This window comes from Felis catus, chromosome D4, assembly GCF_018350175.1.
Source record: "Felis catus isolate Fca126 chromosome D4, F.catus_Fca126_mat1.0, whole genome shotgun sequence".
Classification (NCBI taxonomy): Eukaryota; Metazoa; Chordata; class Mammalia; order Carnivora; family Felidae; genus Felis; species Felis catus.
Window position 1 is genome coordinate 42,372,852 of NC_058380.1, and position 18,880 is coordinate 42,391,731.

At 36.1% G+C, this 18,880-nt stretch overlaps 1 protein-coding gene across 4 annotated transcripts in view; it reads left to right on the top strand.

Moving 5' to 3' along the window:
- The window catches only part of CNTLN (centlein), a 311,923-nt gene that overhangs the window by 279,327 nt on the left and 13,716 nt on the right, over nt 1–18,880 (top strand). For 3 of the 4 annotated variants that reach the window (XM_011288695.4, XM_019816024.3, XR_002148230.3), the window contains exon 24: nt 16,498–16,683. In XM_011288695.4, coding sequence (XP_011286997.2) covers nt 16,498–16,683 — 186 coding nt within the window. Of the gene's footprint in view, nt 1–16,497; nt 16,684–18,880 lie in introns of those variants that run through there. The other variant, XM_045043687.1, reaches the window with a different exon arrangement.

Sequence of the window (18,880 nt, forward strand, 5' to 3'; positions counted from 1 at the left end):
ATTCAGCTTTAGATTCTACATGTAAGAGAAATAATATGGTGTTTGTATTTCTCTGTCTGACTTATTTCCCTTAGTATAATGCTCTCAAGGTCCATCCATGTTGCCACAAATAGCAGAATTTCCTCCTTTTTTATGGATCAATAATATTCCATTGCATGTATATACACTGCATTTTCTTTCATCCATTCATCCATCCATAGATGGACACTGAGATTGTTTTTATGTCTTGGCTATTGTGAATAATGTTGCAATGAAAATGAGGGTACAGATATTTCTTTCAGATCCTGTATTCATTTTCTTCGGATATATTCCCAGAAGTGGGATTGCTGGGTCATATGGTAATTCTACTTCTAATTGTTGAGGAACTTCTATACTCTTCTCCATAATGGCTGTATCAATTCACATTCCCACCAATACTGCACAGGGTTCCGTTTTCGACACATCCTTGCCAACATTTGTTATCTCTTACCTGTTTGGTAATTGCCATTCTAACAGGTGTGAAGTGATATTTCATTGTGGTATTGACTTGCATTTTCCCAATGGTTACTGAGATTGAGTACCTTTTAATGTACTTGTTGGCTATTTTTGTATGTGTTCTTTGTCAAAATGTTTATTCTGGTCCTTTGTCCATTTTAAATTGGATTATTTGGATTTTTGCTATTGAGTTGAATGAGTTGTATAAAGTTTCCAATTGGGAAGTGTGATGCCTCCAGCTTTGTTCTTTCTCAAGATTGCTTTGACTGTTCAGGTCTTTTGTGTTTCCATATAAATTTTAGGATAGTTTTTCTATTTTTGTGAAAAATGATGTTGTAATTTTGATAGGGATTGCACTGAATCTATAGGTGGCTTTGGATAGTATGGACATTTTAACAATATTAATTCTTCCCATCCATGAACATGGGATATCTTTCCATTTACTGGCATTTTCTTCAGTTTCTTTCATCAGTGTCTTACAGTTTTCAGTGTATATAGATTTTTCACTTCCTATTGTTTTGAGTGCTATTGGAAATGGGATTGTTTCCTTTATTTTTTCCAGTGTTTTGTTGTTAGTATATAAACACACAATTAATTTTTGTATGTTGATTTTGCATCCTGCAACTTACTGAACTTGATTCTTTTTAATGAGTTTTTAGTGGAGTCTCTAGGATTTTCTCTATATAATATCATGTCATGGAAAAACTGAGATAATTTTACTTCTTCCTTTCTGATTTGGATGCCTTTGATTTCTTTTTGCTGCTTAATTGCTCTAGCTAAGACTTCCAGTACCATGTTGAATAAGAGTGGTGACAGTGGCACCCTTGTCTTGTTCCTAATCTTAGAGGGAAAGCTTTCAACTTTTCATTGTCAGGGATGATGTAAGCTGTGGTCTTGTCATATATAGCCTTTATTATGTTGAGGAATGTCCCTTCTATAACCACTTTGTTGAGAGTTATTATCATGAGAGGATTGTTGAATTTTGTCAAATGCTTTTTCTGCCTCTATTGAGATGATCATGTGATTTTTATCCTTCACTCATTGTAGTATGTCACATTTATTGGTTTGCAAATGTTGGCCCCATGGTGTATGATCCTTTAATGTGCTGTGAAAACCTGTGTGGAGGAAATGCTATGGTGAAATCTTCAGGGAGTGCATGAGGGCTATCCTGGTCGTTGGTTTTTTTCAGCAGCAAAAGCTGTTGGGGTCCTCTGCAGAACAGGCCACTGTGAAACGAGGTTGTGCCTGCCACGTGTCTGATACTGGTAGCCCAAGCCCTTTTTCCTTGTTCCAGGCCATTTCTGTACACCTCACTTGTGCCAGTCTCTGGGTCAGGTGAAACTGAAGTGGCTCCTTCTTGCAGTGCATCAAAAGGCTGGGGAAGCTGATTGCTCACCCCACTCTCCCTTTCCCAGGGAGGGGAAGGAACTCTTTTCATATTGGTAGTTCCCTGTCTATGCTGAGCAGCACCGGCCTGGGTGATAGGCTGACACAAGCAAAATGAAGCTGTCCTTCTTTTCTTCTACATTTGGTTAGTCTCAGATTTTTTTGTCCCACTGTGTTTTGGGGCTTTAAAAGGAAGGTGTATACCTCTCCTTTTTTCCTTGTTATTACTTGCAAGAATTTAGATATGGTGATGAGCCATCTTAGAATATAGAGACCAAAAGCAGTATCCACTTAGGAATGAGGCACAGATGTCTCTTTCATTGCTACTATTAACACTGGTTCTATAGATTCTTGTAAATGAAAATACACAAGAAAAATATATAATTACGGGATGTATACAGCCAAAATGTGATTGTCAGTGACATGTTTTTGGACATAGAAAATCCAAGAGAATCAACTCATGAGCTATTAGAACTAACTAGATAATTCAGCAATAAGTTCTAAACAAAGGTCAACCAACAAAATAAAGTAGCCTTTACAAGTAATAATATATTTTAAAATGCTATTTTAAAATTTTTATTTACAATAATAAAAATAACTATTAAATACCCAGGAATAAATGTTTTAACAAATGGAAGAAACCTGTAAAAAACACTGGAGGACATAAATCAACTATTAAATAAATGGAATAAATACTGTTTTAAGAATAGTAAGAATCAATACTGTAAATGTGAGAATTTATTCCAAAGTTAATCTAAATGTCAGTGCAGTTCTAGATACTGACAAATCGATTCTACAAAAATAACTAAAGGGGCACCTGGGTGGCTCAATTGGGTAAGCGTCTGACTCTTGATTTAGGCTTGGGTCATGATCTCACGGTTCATGAGTATGAGCCCTGCATTTGGTTCTGCACTGACAGTGTGGAGCCTGCCTGGGATTCTCTCTCCCTCTCTCTCTCTCTCTGCCCCTCCTCCGATCTCGCTTTCTCTCTCTCTCAAAGTAAATAAATAAACCTAAAAAAAAATAACTGACAAGTAGGAATGAAGATGGCTAATGAAAAAGAATGGACAAAGAGAGGAATATTTTCCCTACCAAACACCAAAACATGTTATAAAGCTGTGGTAAATAAAACATCATGATTAGTGTAGAAATAGAGGCATAGAGCGTTTGACAGAATAGAGTTCCACCGTTTACAGTCCCACCAGTAGTGCACAAGGGTTCCAATTTCTCCACATTCTTGCCAACACTTGTATTTTTTTTTAAATTTTTTTTTCAACGTTTATTTATTTTTTGGGACAGAGAGAGACAGAGCATGAACGGGGGAGGGGCAGAGAGAGAGGGAGACACAGAATCAGAAATAGGCTCCAGGCTCTGAGCCATCAGCCCAGAGCCTGACGCGGGGCTCGAACTCACGGACCGCGAGATCGTGACCTGGCTGAAGTCGGACGCTTAACCGACTGCGCCACCCAGGCGCCCCAACACTTGTATTTTTGATAGTAGCCACCTATTATCTCATTCTGTGTGCTTTTTAAAATTTTTTATTCAATTTATTTAAACTAAAAAAAGAAAAAAACAGTTCATCCATTTCTCCATACCTGCCCCCCCACTTCTTGAAACCACCAATCTGTTCTCTATATCCATGAGCTTGGTTTATGGTTTTGGTTTGGTTTGTTTGTTTTAGATTCCACATATAAGAAGGTTCGTACAGTATTTGTCTTTTTATGTCTGACTTATTTCATTTAGCATAATGGTCTCAAGGTTCATCCATGTTGTCACAAATGGCAAGATTTCACTCTTTTAAATAGCTGAATAGTATTCTTGTGTGTGTGTGTGTGTGTGTGTGTGTGTGTGTTTGTGTGTGTGTGTATCTCAATGGACATGTAGGTTTTCTCCATATCTTAGCTATTATGCTGTGTTGAACATAAGAGCACATATGTTTTTTCAAAGTAGTGTTTTTGTTTCCTTTGGATACACACCCAGAAGTGGAATTGTTGGATCATGTGGTAGTTCTATTTTCAATCTTTAGAGGAACCTCCATACTGTGGTTGTACCAATTTAAATTCACACCAGCAGTGCACAGAAGTACCTTTTTCTTTGCATCCTTGTCAACACTTGTTATTTCTTGTCTTTTGGTAGTAGACATTCTAATTGGTGTGAGGTGATAGCTCATTGTGGTTTTGACTTGCATTTCCTTGATCATTGATGATGTTGAGCCTATTTTCATGTAGCTATTGGCCATTTGTATATGTTCTTTGGAAAAACGCTTATTCAGATCCTCTGCCAAATTTTGGCTCAGATTGTTTTTTGCTATTAAGTTGTATGAGTTCTTTGTATATTTTGAATATTAGCCCCTTATCAGATATATGATTTCCAAATATGTTCTCCCAATCAGGAGGTTGCCTTTTCATTTTGTTGGTGGTTTCCTTTGCTGTGCAGAAGCTTGTTCATTTGATGTGGTCCCAGTTGTTTATTTTTTGCTTTTGTTGCTTTTGCTTTTAGTGTAAGACTAAAAAAAAAATCACCAAAACCTATATCCAGGAGCTTGCTGCCTATGTTTTCTCTAGTTTTATGGTTTCAGGTCTTCTGTTCAAGTCCTTAATCCATTTTGAGTCGATTTTTGTGTATGGTATAAGATAGTGGTCAGATTTCATTCTTCTGCATATGTCTGTCCAATTTTCCCAATGCCATTTATTGAAGATACCATCCTTTCCCTATCATACATTCTTATCTCTTTTATCATAAATTAATTGACCATATATGTATCGTGATCATATATGACCATATAGGTTTATTTCTGTGATATGTGTTCTGTTCCATTGAACTATGTGTCTGTTTTTATGCCAGTACCATATGGCTTTGATTACTATAGCTTTTTTTAAAAAAAATTCAAGGTAGTTTGATTACTGTAGCTTTGTAATATAGTTTGAAATCAGGGAACATGATACCTACACCTTTGTTCTTTTTTCTCAAAATTGCTTTGACTATTTGGCTCTTTTATGGTACAATACAAATTTTTGGATTTTTCTATTTCTGTGAAAAATACTTTTGGATGTTTGGGATTGCTTTGAATCTATGTATTGGAGAGTGTGGACATTTTAACAGTATTAATTCTTCCAACCATGACTGTGAAATATCTTTCCATTTATTTGTATCTTCTTCAATGTCTGTCTTCTTTTCTTTCTTTCTTTCTTTCTTTCTTTCTTTCTTTCTTTCTTTCTTTCATGTAAAAAAGGTGTTTTTATTAAAGCATGGGGACAGGACCCATGGGCAGAAAGAGCTACACTCAGTTTCTTTCATTAATGTCTTATAGTTTTCAATATATAAGTCTTTCTTTCACTTTGGTTAAATTTATTCCTAGGTATTTTGTTCTTTTTGATGCAATTGTAAATGGGATTTTTTTTTCTTAATTTCTTTCTGATGTTCATTATTAGTGTAAAAAACAGTGACCGGTTTTTGTGTATTGATTTTGTATCCTGCAGCTTTACTCTGAATTTGTTAATTAGTTCTAACAGTTTTTTGATGGAATGTTTAAGATTTTTCTTTATATAATATCATGTGCTTTACAAATAGTGACAGTTTTACTTCTCCAATCCAAATGCCATTTGTTTACTTATTTATTTATTTCCTAATTTCTCTAACAGGACTTCCAATGCTATGTTGAATGAAAATAGCAAGAGTGGACATCTTTGTCTTGTTGCTGATCTTAGAGGAAAAGCTTTCAGCTTTTCACCTTTGACTATGATGTTACTTGTGGGCTTGTCATATGTGGCCTTTATTATGTTGAAGTACATTCCCTCTATATCTACTTTGTTGAGAGTTTTTATCATAAACAGATGTTGAGTTTTATCAAATGCTTCCTAAGCATCTGTTTAGATGATCATATGATTTTTATTCTTTTTAATGCGGTATATCACCTTGACCAATTTGGGAATGTTGAACCATCCTTGTATCTCTGGAATAAATCCCACCTTATCATGGTATGTAATCCTTTTCATGTATTGCTGAATTCAGTTTGCTGATAGTTTGTTGAAGACACAATATTTGTTTTTATGCTCCTCAGGGATATTTGCCTGTAGTGTATGTGTGTGATCCTTTTCTAGTTTTGGTATCAGGGTAATACTGGCCTCATAAAATGTGTTTAGAATACTTTGTCCCTCTTCTACTTTTTGAAAGAGTTTGAGAAATATTAATATTAATTCTTATTTGAGTGTTTGGTAGACTTCACCAGTGAAGCTGTCTAGTCCTAGACTTTTGTTTGTTTGTTGGGAGGATTTTGATCACTGATTCAACTTCCTTGCTAGTAATCAATCTGTTCAGATTTTCTATTTCACCATGCTTCAGTTCTGGTAAGTTGTCTGTTACTAGGAACATATTCCTTTGTACCAGTTGTAACATTTATTTTGTTTCTAATTTATTTTCATCCTTTCTTTTTTCCTGGTGAGTCTAGCTGAAGGTTTGTCGATTTTGTTTATTTTTTCAAAGAACCAGCTCTTAGTTTCACTGATCTTTTCTACTGTCTTTTTAGTTTCTATTTCATGTATGTCTGCTCTAATCTTTGCTATTTCCTTCTTTCTACTTTCTTTGGGCTTCTTTTGTTTTTCTTTTTCTAATTCCTTGAGGTGTAAAGTTAGGTTCTTTATTTGACACTTGTTTCTTAAGATAGGCATTTATTACTGTGAACTTTCCTTTTAGAACTATTTTTGCTGCATCCCATAAATTTTGATGTTACATTTCCATTTTCATTTGTCTCAAGGTATTTTTTATTTCTCTTGATTTCTTCTCTTGCCCATTGGTTATTCAGTAGCATGTTGTTTAATATTCACATATTTTTTTAATTTTCCAGTTTTATTAATGGAATTAAATTCTAGTTTCATATCATTGTGGTCAGAAAAGATGTTTTATATGATTTTAATTCTCTTAAATTAAGTTTTCTTTTGTGGCCTAACATGATATATTTTGGAAAATGTCCCATATGCACTTAAGAAAAATGTGTATTCTGTTGCTTGTGGATGGAATGTTTTGCAAATATCTGTTACATACATCTGGCCTAATGTCATTTAAGACTCATGTTTCCTTATTGATTTTCTGTCTGGATGATATATCCATTGATATAAGTGGGTATTAAAATCCCCTACTTTTATTGTATTGCTGTTTATTTCCTCCTGTAGGTCTATTAATATTTGCTTTGTATATTTAAGTGTTTCTAGGTTGGATACATAAATATTTACAAATGTTATATCCTCTTGTTAGATTAACGCCCTTATCATTATGTAACTCCCTTCTTCATCTTTTATTTGCAGTCCTTGTTATAAAGTCCATTTTATCCGATATAAATATAGGTACTTCAGCTCTCTTTTGGTTTTTGTTCGCATGGAATATCTTTTTCCATCCCTTCACAGTCTATGTATGTCCTTACATCTAAAGTGTGTCTCTTGTAGGCAACAGATAGATAGTGTTGGTTTTTTATCTATTCCATCAATCTGTGTCTTTTGATTGGAGAATTTAGTCCATTTACATTTAAAGTAATTATTGATAAGTATGTGCTTATTACTATTTTGTTAATTGCTTCCTAGCTGTATTTACAGTTCCTCTCTGTTCTTCTCTTCTTCCCTTGCACTATTCCTTTGTGGTTTGATGACTTTCTTCATATATAAGTTATCCTTATATTCTTTTCCCTTTATTGTTTTGGATTTTCTATAGCTTTATTTTCTTATGCTTACCATAAGGCTTGCATATAACAGCTTATATCTATTATATCCATAATAGTCTCTTTTAAGTTGATAACAACTTAAGTTTGTGGTTTTGATTTGCATTTCTCTGATGAGACATGATTCTTTACATAGGTACTCCTAAAGATTTATAAAACAGCTACTAGTATTAGCAAGAGAGATTAACCATTTCATGAGATGTAAGGCCAAAGTACAAAAATCAGATCTATTTTTATATGTTAGCAGTAAATAATTGGAAAATGAAATAGAAAACTTTCAATTTATAGTAGCATTTAAAAAATATTTAAATAAATTCAAGGGAAGACATGTAATCTACCAAATGTTGGAATGAATGTAGAGAATGGAGAATTTTCATCCATTGTTGGTGGTTGAAGATTTGGAGGAAAGCTCTAGTTCTAATAAATGAAACATTCACCTATGATATGACTTAGCAATTCTTCTTCTAAGTATTTACCCAAAAGAAATGAAAACATATGTGTGAAAACATACACACAAATGTGTTCAGCAATATTTATAGCAGTTTTATTCATAATAGTCAAGAATTGGAAATAGTCCAGGTGTCCATCTACAAGAAAATGTATTATTATATAATGGAATATTACTCAGCAATAAAATGAAATGAACTTTTTTTAAAGTTTATTATTCATTTTGGAGAAGGAGGGGCAGGAAGAGGGAGAGAGAGAGAATCCCAAGCAAGCTCTGTGCTGTCAACACAGAGCCCAATGTGTGGCTTGAACCCACAAACTGTGAGATCTTGACCTGAGCCGAAATCAAGAGACAGACACTTAAACAACTGAGCATCAACAAAGTTGATGCAACAAAGTTGAAATGCATCAACAAAGTAAGATGGATTGATGGATATGTGAAAATGCAAAATAATTAATTGTAGCATGTAGGTAGTGGGTACATATTTGTTTCTGTGTTTTTAATGTTTTATTTATTTTTGAGAGAGAGAGCGCACAAGTGAGGGAGGGGCAGAGAGAGAGATGGAGACACAGAATTTGAAGCAGGCTCCAGGTTCTGGGCTGCCAGTGCAGAACCCGATGTGAGACTTGAACTCACAAACTGTGAGATCATGACCTGAGCTGAAGTCGGACACTTAACTGACTGAGCCTCCCAGGCATCCCTAGTGGGTACATATTTGTACACCATACATTTATTTCAACTTTTCTGGATGTTTGAAGCTTTTCATAATAAAATGTTAGAGGGAAATGCACTTTGGAAAATTATGACTTGATTATAGAGAGGCAAAATCATCACTACCCCTCCTTTGCACCTTTGGAATCATGCAGAAGACAAGAATGATGAAGAAAAATTCAACTCCTTTTCACAGCCAACCTAGGTTATAGCTAAAACTCTGTATTTCAAAATACATGGAAGAACAGTGAAAAACAGGTTATTAGTGCAAGCATGCAAAAGGACACAGATATAAGACACCATGGAAAGAAGACTTAGGTGCTACAGATCTCTGAAAGATCAAGACCTCTTAGAAGATGAAGTGCACATGAGGTGCAAATCTGATATCCCCTATTTGCAACAGTGGAACAGGTCTGCAGTGGCTTGTGATAGCCATCCTAGAACTGGTTTGCTTCCAAAGAATTGAGGAGGCAGGGCCTAATGAAGAATAACATAGATAATGAATATCTGAAGGAGGCAGCTTTTCTCACAGCAGGCAAAAGAAGAGTTTCCTTACAGTATTAAAAGAAAAAGACAAAAACAACCAAACCATAACAAAAATAACCTGGTTAATGGAATTCATTAAAAAAATTAAAGTCATATGCAAAGTGTCACTAGTCTGGAAGATAGCACAGGCCCCTCTGCTATGTAACTTTCTGCAAATAGGTGATCTAGGAAAAAATCTCTTTAAAACCTGAGTTCTGAGAAATGAACCAACATAGTATCCATACAAATATACTAGAATAAGAATGGAAAAAAGAAACAAAAAGTAAGTGGCAGGAAAAAAAAGTTTCACCACAGATAAGTTGCTATCGAGTAGATGAAAATATATTAGTATGGGGCTCCTGGGTGGCTCATTCTGTTGTGTCTGACTTCGGCTCAGGACATGATCTCGTGGTTCATGAGACTGAGCCCTGCATTGGGCTGTGTGCTGACATCTCAGAGCCTGGAACCTGCTTTGGATTCTGTGTCTCTCTCTCTGCCCCTTCCCCACTCATGCTGTGTCTCTCTCTGTCTCTGAAAAATAAATAAAAACATTAAAAAAATTGTTTTAATATTGGTATGAGTTTAAAATGTTAATCATTTCTTCTAAAAGGGATAAGTTTAAGGTAGAATTAAATGTAAGAATTTAAGGAAAATATGATGAGACATAGGAGCAGATGAACTTAGGCAGATGAACTGCCAACTTGCTAGTTGGCAGAAAAGCAAAGAAGTAAAAGAAAATAAGTTATCTCAGAAAAAATATATATTGTTGGTTTCATAAGAATGTGTGTGTATGTTAATAATTGGTGTGTGGCTGTGGGAGGAATTGCCTAGGAAGGGACATCAGAGAAATTTTTGGAGTATGAAGATGTTTTATATCTTGAGCAGGGTAGTGGCTACATACATGCATACAATTCTCAAAGCTCATTAAACGAAACACTTAAAATGCATTTACTATTTCACTTATTATGTCTAAGTTTAAAAATAAAATGTATTGGGGGAAAAGGATTTATGAAGCATGTGACAGAGATTCAACATATGTATAATTGGGGTCTTCAAGGAGGAAAACATCATGGAACAGAACAAATATTGAAGTTGTAATTCAGCAACAATTTCCAGAAATAAAGACTTATAAGAACATAAAATGAACCAGGGAAAATTGATCTTAAATGTGTCATACCCTAGGCGTGTTTTAGTAAAGCTTCTGGATGGGAAAAAAAAGAAAGAAGAGCCAAGGAAGAAGTTCGTGTTGTGTATAAAGGGGAAAAAACAAAGATGAGACAACTCTGTAGCTCCAGAGCTCCCAATAAGCTGGCATGAAGCCTCTGCAGGAACTGCAGTGCACTTCACTTTTTCCCAGTCCTGCTTCCTGAAGCTTCTTACAGCTGTTGTTTCTACAAAAAACCTCCCACATGCAAATTTTCATCTCAGATTCTGCGTCCAGGTGATCTGACCTGAGATGTACCACAAAGGAAACCTTAATTAATTCTGAGAGGTAGAAATAGTTACAGATAACTTTCTCTGGGAGTAATGCAATAAAACTAATCAATTACAAAACCTGAAAACAGAGGTCACTATGACCTCAGTATTTAAAAGAAAAAAATTCTTGGGTCAAGTAGATAAATGTGAACAAATTACAGAATATCCCTAAAAGAATAACATTCTGGAATGATCAGAACCCACGGGATGGCTAAAACAGTGCTCAAAAAAATTATAACTGTACATATTTACATTAATAAACAAGAAATGACAATAAACAGCTCCAGTACTAATAACTAGAATCTAAAGATTAAAATAGAAATTAATGAATTAAAAATGTACAATTAAGTGAACAAGAGTTGTTTTTAAAAAAGAAAAAGCATGGGGTGCCTGAGTGGCTCAGTCATGTAAGTGTCCCACTTTAGCTCAGGTAATGATCTCGTGGTTCACGAGTTTGAGCCCCTCGTGGGGCTCTGTCCGGCTTAGAGCCTGGAGCCTGCTTTGGATTCTGTGTCTTCCTCTCTCTGTGCCCCTCCCCTACTCTCTCTCTCTCTCTCTCTCTCTCTCTCTGTCTCTGTCTCTCAAAATAAATAAATAAATAAACAAACATTTAAAAAGAAAAAGTAATAAAATAGATGGACCTGGTGTTACCTTACCTAATTAAGAAAAAAGAAAGTACAACTATGTGAAACAAGTGATAAATAACAGTAGCCACAGACTCGGGGGGTGGGGGGTATCATGGCAGGCTACTTAGCTCAACTACATGCAAATAAATATGAAAGCCTGGATGAAATGGAAAGTTTTCTAGGAAAATATAATGTTCCAAATTTTGCTATAGAACAAAAAGAATACTAAAACCAAGTTGTCAGAAAGGTACCTTCTTACCTTCCCTTTCAGTAAATACTAAGTAAGCCAAATTCAGACAAGTGCTACTACAGTAAAGAACAGATCAATTTAATCTCATCAAAACTACTGTAGCACATGGAAAGAGAAAGGTACCTCCAAATTTTTTTTAAAAAGACTGCACACACTGGGTGTTATATGTAAGTGATGAATTACTAAATTCTATAGCTGAAGTCATTATTACACTATTTGTTGCCTAACTTGGATTTAAATTTAAAAAAAAAAAATTGGATGCTTAACTGACTGAGCCACATAGGCGCCCCCTTGATTAACTATTTTTCAAGTTGTTTTGTAAAGAAAATTATTTTGTGTGGATTATTTTTAGAATTTGATGAATAAATTACACCATTATAGATTGTTACAGAAAAAAAAAGACTGCATAAAACCAAAAGAAATCAATCTCACGTTAATGTAGAAATCCTATGATAAAATGTTGGCAAATAGAGGTCAACAGCACATCAAAAAATAATATAGCACACCAACTGGAGTTTATTCCAGGAATGCAAGGATAATTCAAATCCAAGAAAATTACTAATAATCCTATTAATAGCTTTATGATGGAAAATCATGATAGTTTATATGGATGGTAAAATGGGCTTAAGACAATTTGATATTTTTATAAGAAATAAAGGGGCGCCTGGGTGGCTCAGTCGGTTAAGCGGCCGACTTCGGCTCAGGTCATGATCTCGAGGTCCGTGAGTTCGAGCCCTGCGTCCGGCTCTGTGCTGACAGCTCAGAGCCTGGAGCCTGTTTCAGATTCTGTGTCTCCCTCTCTCTGACCCTCCCCTGTTCATGCTCTGTCTCTCCCTCTCTCTCAAAAATAAATAAAACGTTTAAAAAAATTAAAAAAAAGAAAAATGAGTAGAAAACTATTAAATTACATATTATAGATTAATATATTAAAATATATTTCTTAACATTAAAATATGGCTCTCATCTCAAAGCTGGCATAGTATTTCCTAAGAAGTAAAAGGACTGTCACCAAAGTTAGGAAGAAGTCAAGCATGTCCATCAGTGCCGGATTCCAGCTCCAGCAGGTCCAGGGGTTCCCAAAGGATGAACGGCATCGCGAAAGTAACAAATGGACCCAGACCACAGCCGTGTGTTAGACTGGCCGCTTTATTGTGGCAAGCGTGGCATTATATTTGTTAGCAATTTCCTTATAACGTGTGTCATCTATGTTTTCTGGCATTACCTGATTCTAAAGATGTTCCTTTGTGTAATCACCCATTAAGGAACAACATAGTTATTTTCTTGTAACGTTCCCTCCTGCCCTTTCAAGGTCATCTAGCTCTCAACACCTCAAGGGGAACGTTTACAGGGATGTGACTTTTTAATTGTTCCTTTGAACCATTTGCAGTACAAGGAACAAAAGTATTCACTTTAGTCTGGGGTGCAGGGAGGGAGCCAAGAGGGCCCTGGGAACCCACGCCTTATGTGCTCCCAGAGAGACAATGTATACCTAGGAACTAATGAACCATTCTGTACCTTAACCCACCAGGTCCAGTTATCATCTGGAATGCCTCCTGGGGGCCAAATGGGCCTAGGGGTTGGAGTAACTTGTATCCATAGATACATTCCTTTGTTGCCAGAGTGGGGATTTCGAACCCATTCGTCCCCCTCCTTGGCTGGGAAATATATGGGGCTGTCCTTCCTTTAGGGAGAGGAGTCTTTATAGGGGGTGGCAAGGGCTGGCTGCATGATTTCCTTGCGAATCTTCTTTCTTTCCCCAGTGGTTCTTTTCCCGGGGGGCCTGTCGTGGGCAATTCCCCAACCGACAAATCCCCAGGTGCTTTCACTGGGAGAGGGGCTGCCCTGACCAGCGCTAAGGCCAAATTACATAAAAGCAGGAGTCCAAGAAGCTTCACTTTCGGTGGGCCGCCATGCAGTGCCGATCCGTCCACCACCCGGGCCCTGCCATCAGGCTGGTTGGAGAGCTTGGCTTCTGGCACATCAGTGCTACTATTTAATACTGTTTGGGAGGAACTTAACTGATGCAATCAGAAAAGAAATTAGAGGTGTAATATTTGGAAAATAAGAGATAAAATTATAAATATTTGAAGATACGATTCAATCCCTAGAAACTAAAGAGCTGAAAAATTATAACAGGTAAGAAGCTTCAGTAAGCTAAATATATGTCAACAATCTTTATATATACAAGCAACAGTCGGTATTAGAAGCAGCCCCCAATCAGGTCATGATCTCAGGGTTCGTAGGTTTGAACCCCACATTGGGCTCTGTGCTGACAGTGTGGAGCCTACTTGAGATTCTCTCTCTTTCCTTCTCTTTTTGCCCCCCCACTCACACTTTCCCTCTCTCTCAAAAATAAATAAACTTTAAAAAAAAGAAGCAGCCCCCCAAAAATAAAATGCCCAGGAATAAGCTAGATCTATAAAGAGAAAACTTAAAAATGATTCTAAGAAATGCAAATAAAGATTTAATTGGGAAGGAACTCCATGGTCTTCAATTAGGAAGACTCAAACATGTTAAAATGTTAGCCTGATCCAGATGAAATGTAACATGATTGAAATAAAATTACCAGTAAGATTGGGTTTTTAAGGGGAGGAAAACTAGACAATGTTCCATATGGAAAACCAAACAAGCAAAAATTACCAAGAAAAATCTGCAAAAGAAGGGTAATGAGAGGGAGATAGCCTGCCAAATGTTAACATTTATTATAAAGCCTCACTAGCTTACATATGTTCTAACACTTCACTAATAAAAAGAGAGATGGAACAGAACAGAAAGTCCAGAAACTGACCCAAACACACAGGAGTTCACTGGGAGGAAGGTGAACTTTCTAATGAATGGTTGTGGGACAACTGAGTATGATTTTATGTAGCAATTTCAAAATGATGACCAATGGGTAACAAATTGAAAATTGAAAAATGAAAACTTAAAAATAGCAGAAAAAGTCATGGTTAGAAAATGCATTTATATATGTCTCATTGTGGAGAATACTTTTTGAAGTAACACACTAAATTCAAAAGTGAGAAAGAAAGGAAAAGAACCATTGAGTATATTAAAAATAAGAAATATTTTTCCTTGGCATGAAACACTAATTACTGTGAAAAGAAAAATACAAAGAATGAAAAAATTCACATATGTACAATAGATAAATATAATATCCCCAATATATAAATGATTCCTGTAAATCACTAAGAAAAACAGAAAAAAATGAGAAAAGAAATATAATATTTCTTAAGGCTGATGTTCAACTTTTTTTTTTCACAAGGGAAATGAAACTTATACATACAGTGAAAAAACAAGCTACTGTAAAATCCCAGATTGGTGTTTTCCTAATGGTATGCAGAAACAAGTACTTTTTTTTTTAAGTTTATTTTGAGAGAGACAGAGACAGCATGAGCAGGGGAGGGGCAGAGAGAGGGAGAGAGAATCCCAAGCAGGCTCTGTGTTTTCAGCGCAGCTCCTGATCCAGGGATTGAATTCACCAACAGTGAGATCATGACGTGAGCTGAGGTCAAGAGTCCCACACTCAAATGACTGAGCCACCCAGGAGCCCCTCTTTTAATGTTTATTTGTTTTTGAGAGAGAGAGACAGAGCACGAGCTGGGGAGGGGCGGGGAAGGGGATGGACAGAGGATCAGAAGCAGGCTCCACACTGACAGGAGAGAGCCCAATATGAGACTTGAACTCATAAACTGTGCGATCATGACCTGAGCCAAAGTTGGACGCTTAACCAGTTGAGCTACCCAGGTGCCCCACAAATACTTTCATATGTTCTTTGTAGAGGTATATCTTGGTACTGTCTTGGAGGGTGGGGACATTAACGGTTTTCAGAATTACAGTTAGACACACCCATTGGTCCAGCAATTTCTCTTCCATGGATATATCCTAGAGATGCAAAATGTATACATGAGCACTGTTATTTATTGCAACATTGCTTGAGCTGGCATAAGATTGAAAAACCCAAACAGCGGTGCCTAGATGGCTCAGTTGGTTAAGCTCAGAGCCTGGAGCCTGCTTTAGATTCTGTGTCTCCTGTTCTCTCTGCCCCTCCCCAGCTCTCACTTGCGCGCGCGCTCTCTCTCTCTCTCTCTCTCTCTCTCTCTCTCTCAAAAATAAATAAACTTTAAAAAAGAAAAACAACCCAAACATCTGGCTAGGCTGCTCTCAGTTCACGAAGCCGGGCACCTGAGGTCCAGAACTCTGTCTACCCAGAGTAAGGGGTGTCCTTTTCTCATGCTTGGGTAGGTATGGTATAGACTAGCATTGATTCGTTTCTGAAAAGGAGAACTTAAAGACTCTTGTGAAGTAGTCCCATGGTTTTGGATTTGGTTTTTTTATTTTATTTTATCTTTATTGTTGTCTTTCCCACAAATATTTCAATTGCATTTTTACTCAACTTGCCTTGATCAAGTCCTTGCAAAGGATTTCTGATCCAGTTTTAATAAAATAGAAATAGCTTTCTTTCTGTAGCCATATTTCACCAGTTTATGTAATAATTAATAATATAATTAACCTGTTACAATGAATATACACACATTCAGCAATAAACAAACAACAATTGGCATCAGCTCTGTGGGCAGAAGTAGTTGTGCTCTGGCATGATGAAAAGTAGCCTGCCTGATGCAAGAGCTCACCAACCAGGATATCAGTTCGTAAACCTGAAAGAGGGATTGGAGAGTTTGGTTAATCCAGCAAGTTGGTTGAGTGTTCATTTAAGAGAGCTTTTATTACATACAGACAATAAGTAAAAAGCAATCTATTGTGTTCCAAAATAAATAAAATCAGAGTAATCCTAATAAGCAATGATTTGCTGATATCCTTATATTTTTACATTATGACTGCTTTGTCTTCATTTATGACTTCCATATGAGCCCACATTCTTTCCAATGTGTTTCAGGCTTTGGTCAAGGAATTACAAAATGATGTCTATGAAATAAGGCAACAAATCAGAGAGCGTAAAAAAATGCAGAAAAACAGGGACGCTTGCAGAACTTCAACCCATAAAGCCCAGACGTTGGCAGCTTCTATTCTCAACATTTCACGGTCAGATCTAGAGGAAATACTAGATACAGAAGATGAAATGGTAAGGTCATTTAAGTATTTATTAATCAAGGGCTCTTTACACATTGAGCTTAAGCAAATACTTTTATTTGTTTTATAATTCTTAGAGTTTCATCTTTAATATAATATTAATGAAGGTAAGCTTGACAATGTACTAGTGAAAGTTACATCAAGGGTATTAACCAACTCAGAAAACCTTTAGAAAAATTTAACTGTAATACAGAAATAAGCCAGTACGTAGAACCTTTAGACCTGCTTCTTTGCTATTCAAGTCCTTTCCTGTCACTTCCATTTTCTTTAATTTAGTTAATCATATATCTTATAAGATACTATTTTTAATTAAGCCAGTTTGAATGGATTTAGTTAAGGTGGGTCATCATTGATTTGAGGACCTTTCCTCTGATGTGAGTAAAAATAGTAAATCTGTTGGCTTTCCTAGATAAATTCGAAATTATTGTTGATGAAGTTAAAGAAAAATATATTTATGGCTTTAAATTGGCTAAAGTACTCCTGTCTGAGTGAATTGATATGCATACAGATATGAGTCTTCAGTAGCAATTCTGTACCCCTGGGGAGGCCACTGTATTTTTAAACATAGTTGTTTCCTCGTTGACAATAGAAGCTCATCTTATACATAGTCTTCTATGAGATCTGAGGATGATAATCCTGTTTTACTATTAAGTCTCTGAACTTTAATGCATGAATACTAGACTTTATTGTTTGCAAACATTTAAAGAGATGACAGCACTAGTAGCTTCCCAATACATATTTGCTCAATGAATAACTAAAATGGTAGACGTGAATATTTGTATGAGAACATCCTCCAGCACCCCTGTCAGCTTCTCAAAAAACTCCTGGAGAAAAAAAAATTCTGGAGCAGAGCAGATCTACAATTTGCAAACTGCAAAAACTGCAGTTTTTAAACTTCCAGGAATTCTTAGAAAAGAGGTCAACCTACGAAATTATTTTCATCCCATGGGTGAACAGGATAGTGAACTATCAGTTTCCCTTTTTTTAGCACCTATGCCACAATGCCCATGACTTCTACACTTTGAATTCACTTTGTGAATTCTGAACTTTGAAGGACAGAGCATTATCAAATATAGTATCAAATACAAGATACACAAGAAATAATAGTGTCTCTGGCAAAGGTGTTAACTATACATTATTATAGACATTTAATTAATATTTGTTGATTGACAATGAGAATCCTAACAGAAAATTAGGATTGAGTCCTCCACTGTTGCCTAAGAGCTTTAAAACAAGCAGATTTCCAAAAGCCCTCATGTATGTGTGTATTTGTGTGTGCATGTGTGTGCATACACACAGATAAATGTTCTGGAAGACAGGCCCATCGGCTTTGTGTGGTCTCAAAAGATGCCCTCTCTGGGCTTACAAATTAGGAAAAAGTACCCTCTCTGAATGGACAAGTTAGAAAAAAGTTTTCCCTTTGAGTATATGAATTAGATTTCTCTTTATAGTCCCAAAGAGTAGCTGGCACATTTCTGTGAAGAAATAGTACCCCAGCCTCTGCCTCTGGGCAGATGTATTCTAGAGCCAGAACGTACAGCACTGAAGTTTGCATATCACATAACCTTCAGTGCAAGTCCTCCTGGAAGAAAAAGGACACTAGTACAAACAGCCTGTTCTAGGAGGATCAGTGCACCTTGATACATTTACTAGGTTTAATTATAGATCAGAGCTTAGTTAGATCCCTGCATCTTTTCAGAGGTCTAGAGAGTTGACTGGACTTGTCCAAGCAGAGCCCAAACCAGCTGACTTACATTCTTTAAGCTACACTGAATTCTAGCAAATTCATGTAAAAATTGATACTCCATATGAAGTGCCTAGTGGGATACCTGGCATGTTTCAACAGTAAATTTCAACAAATGTTAGTTTCCCAGAAACCTTTCCCTTTTTGAAAAGTCCGTCTTTTTGTAAACTGAATCATGATTTTATTTTATTTTATTTTGAATCATGATTTTAACTGAATAATCAACAGCACATATGAATGATTATACTTTCAGAAATATATTACCTCGATAATTGAAAGGTTGAAATATTTTAGGCACTTACAACACTGTTAGGTTGAAGAGCCCCTTGCTTATCAGTCAGTTATTGGATATTTTAAATAAGTAAGCATTTAAATACCCCAGTGGCATGCCACGTCCTATTTTGTTTTTACCTGTAACAATTACTCCTTAATTATCTATTGACAA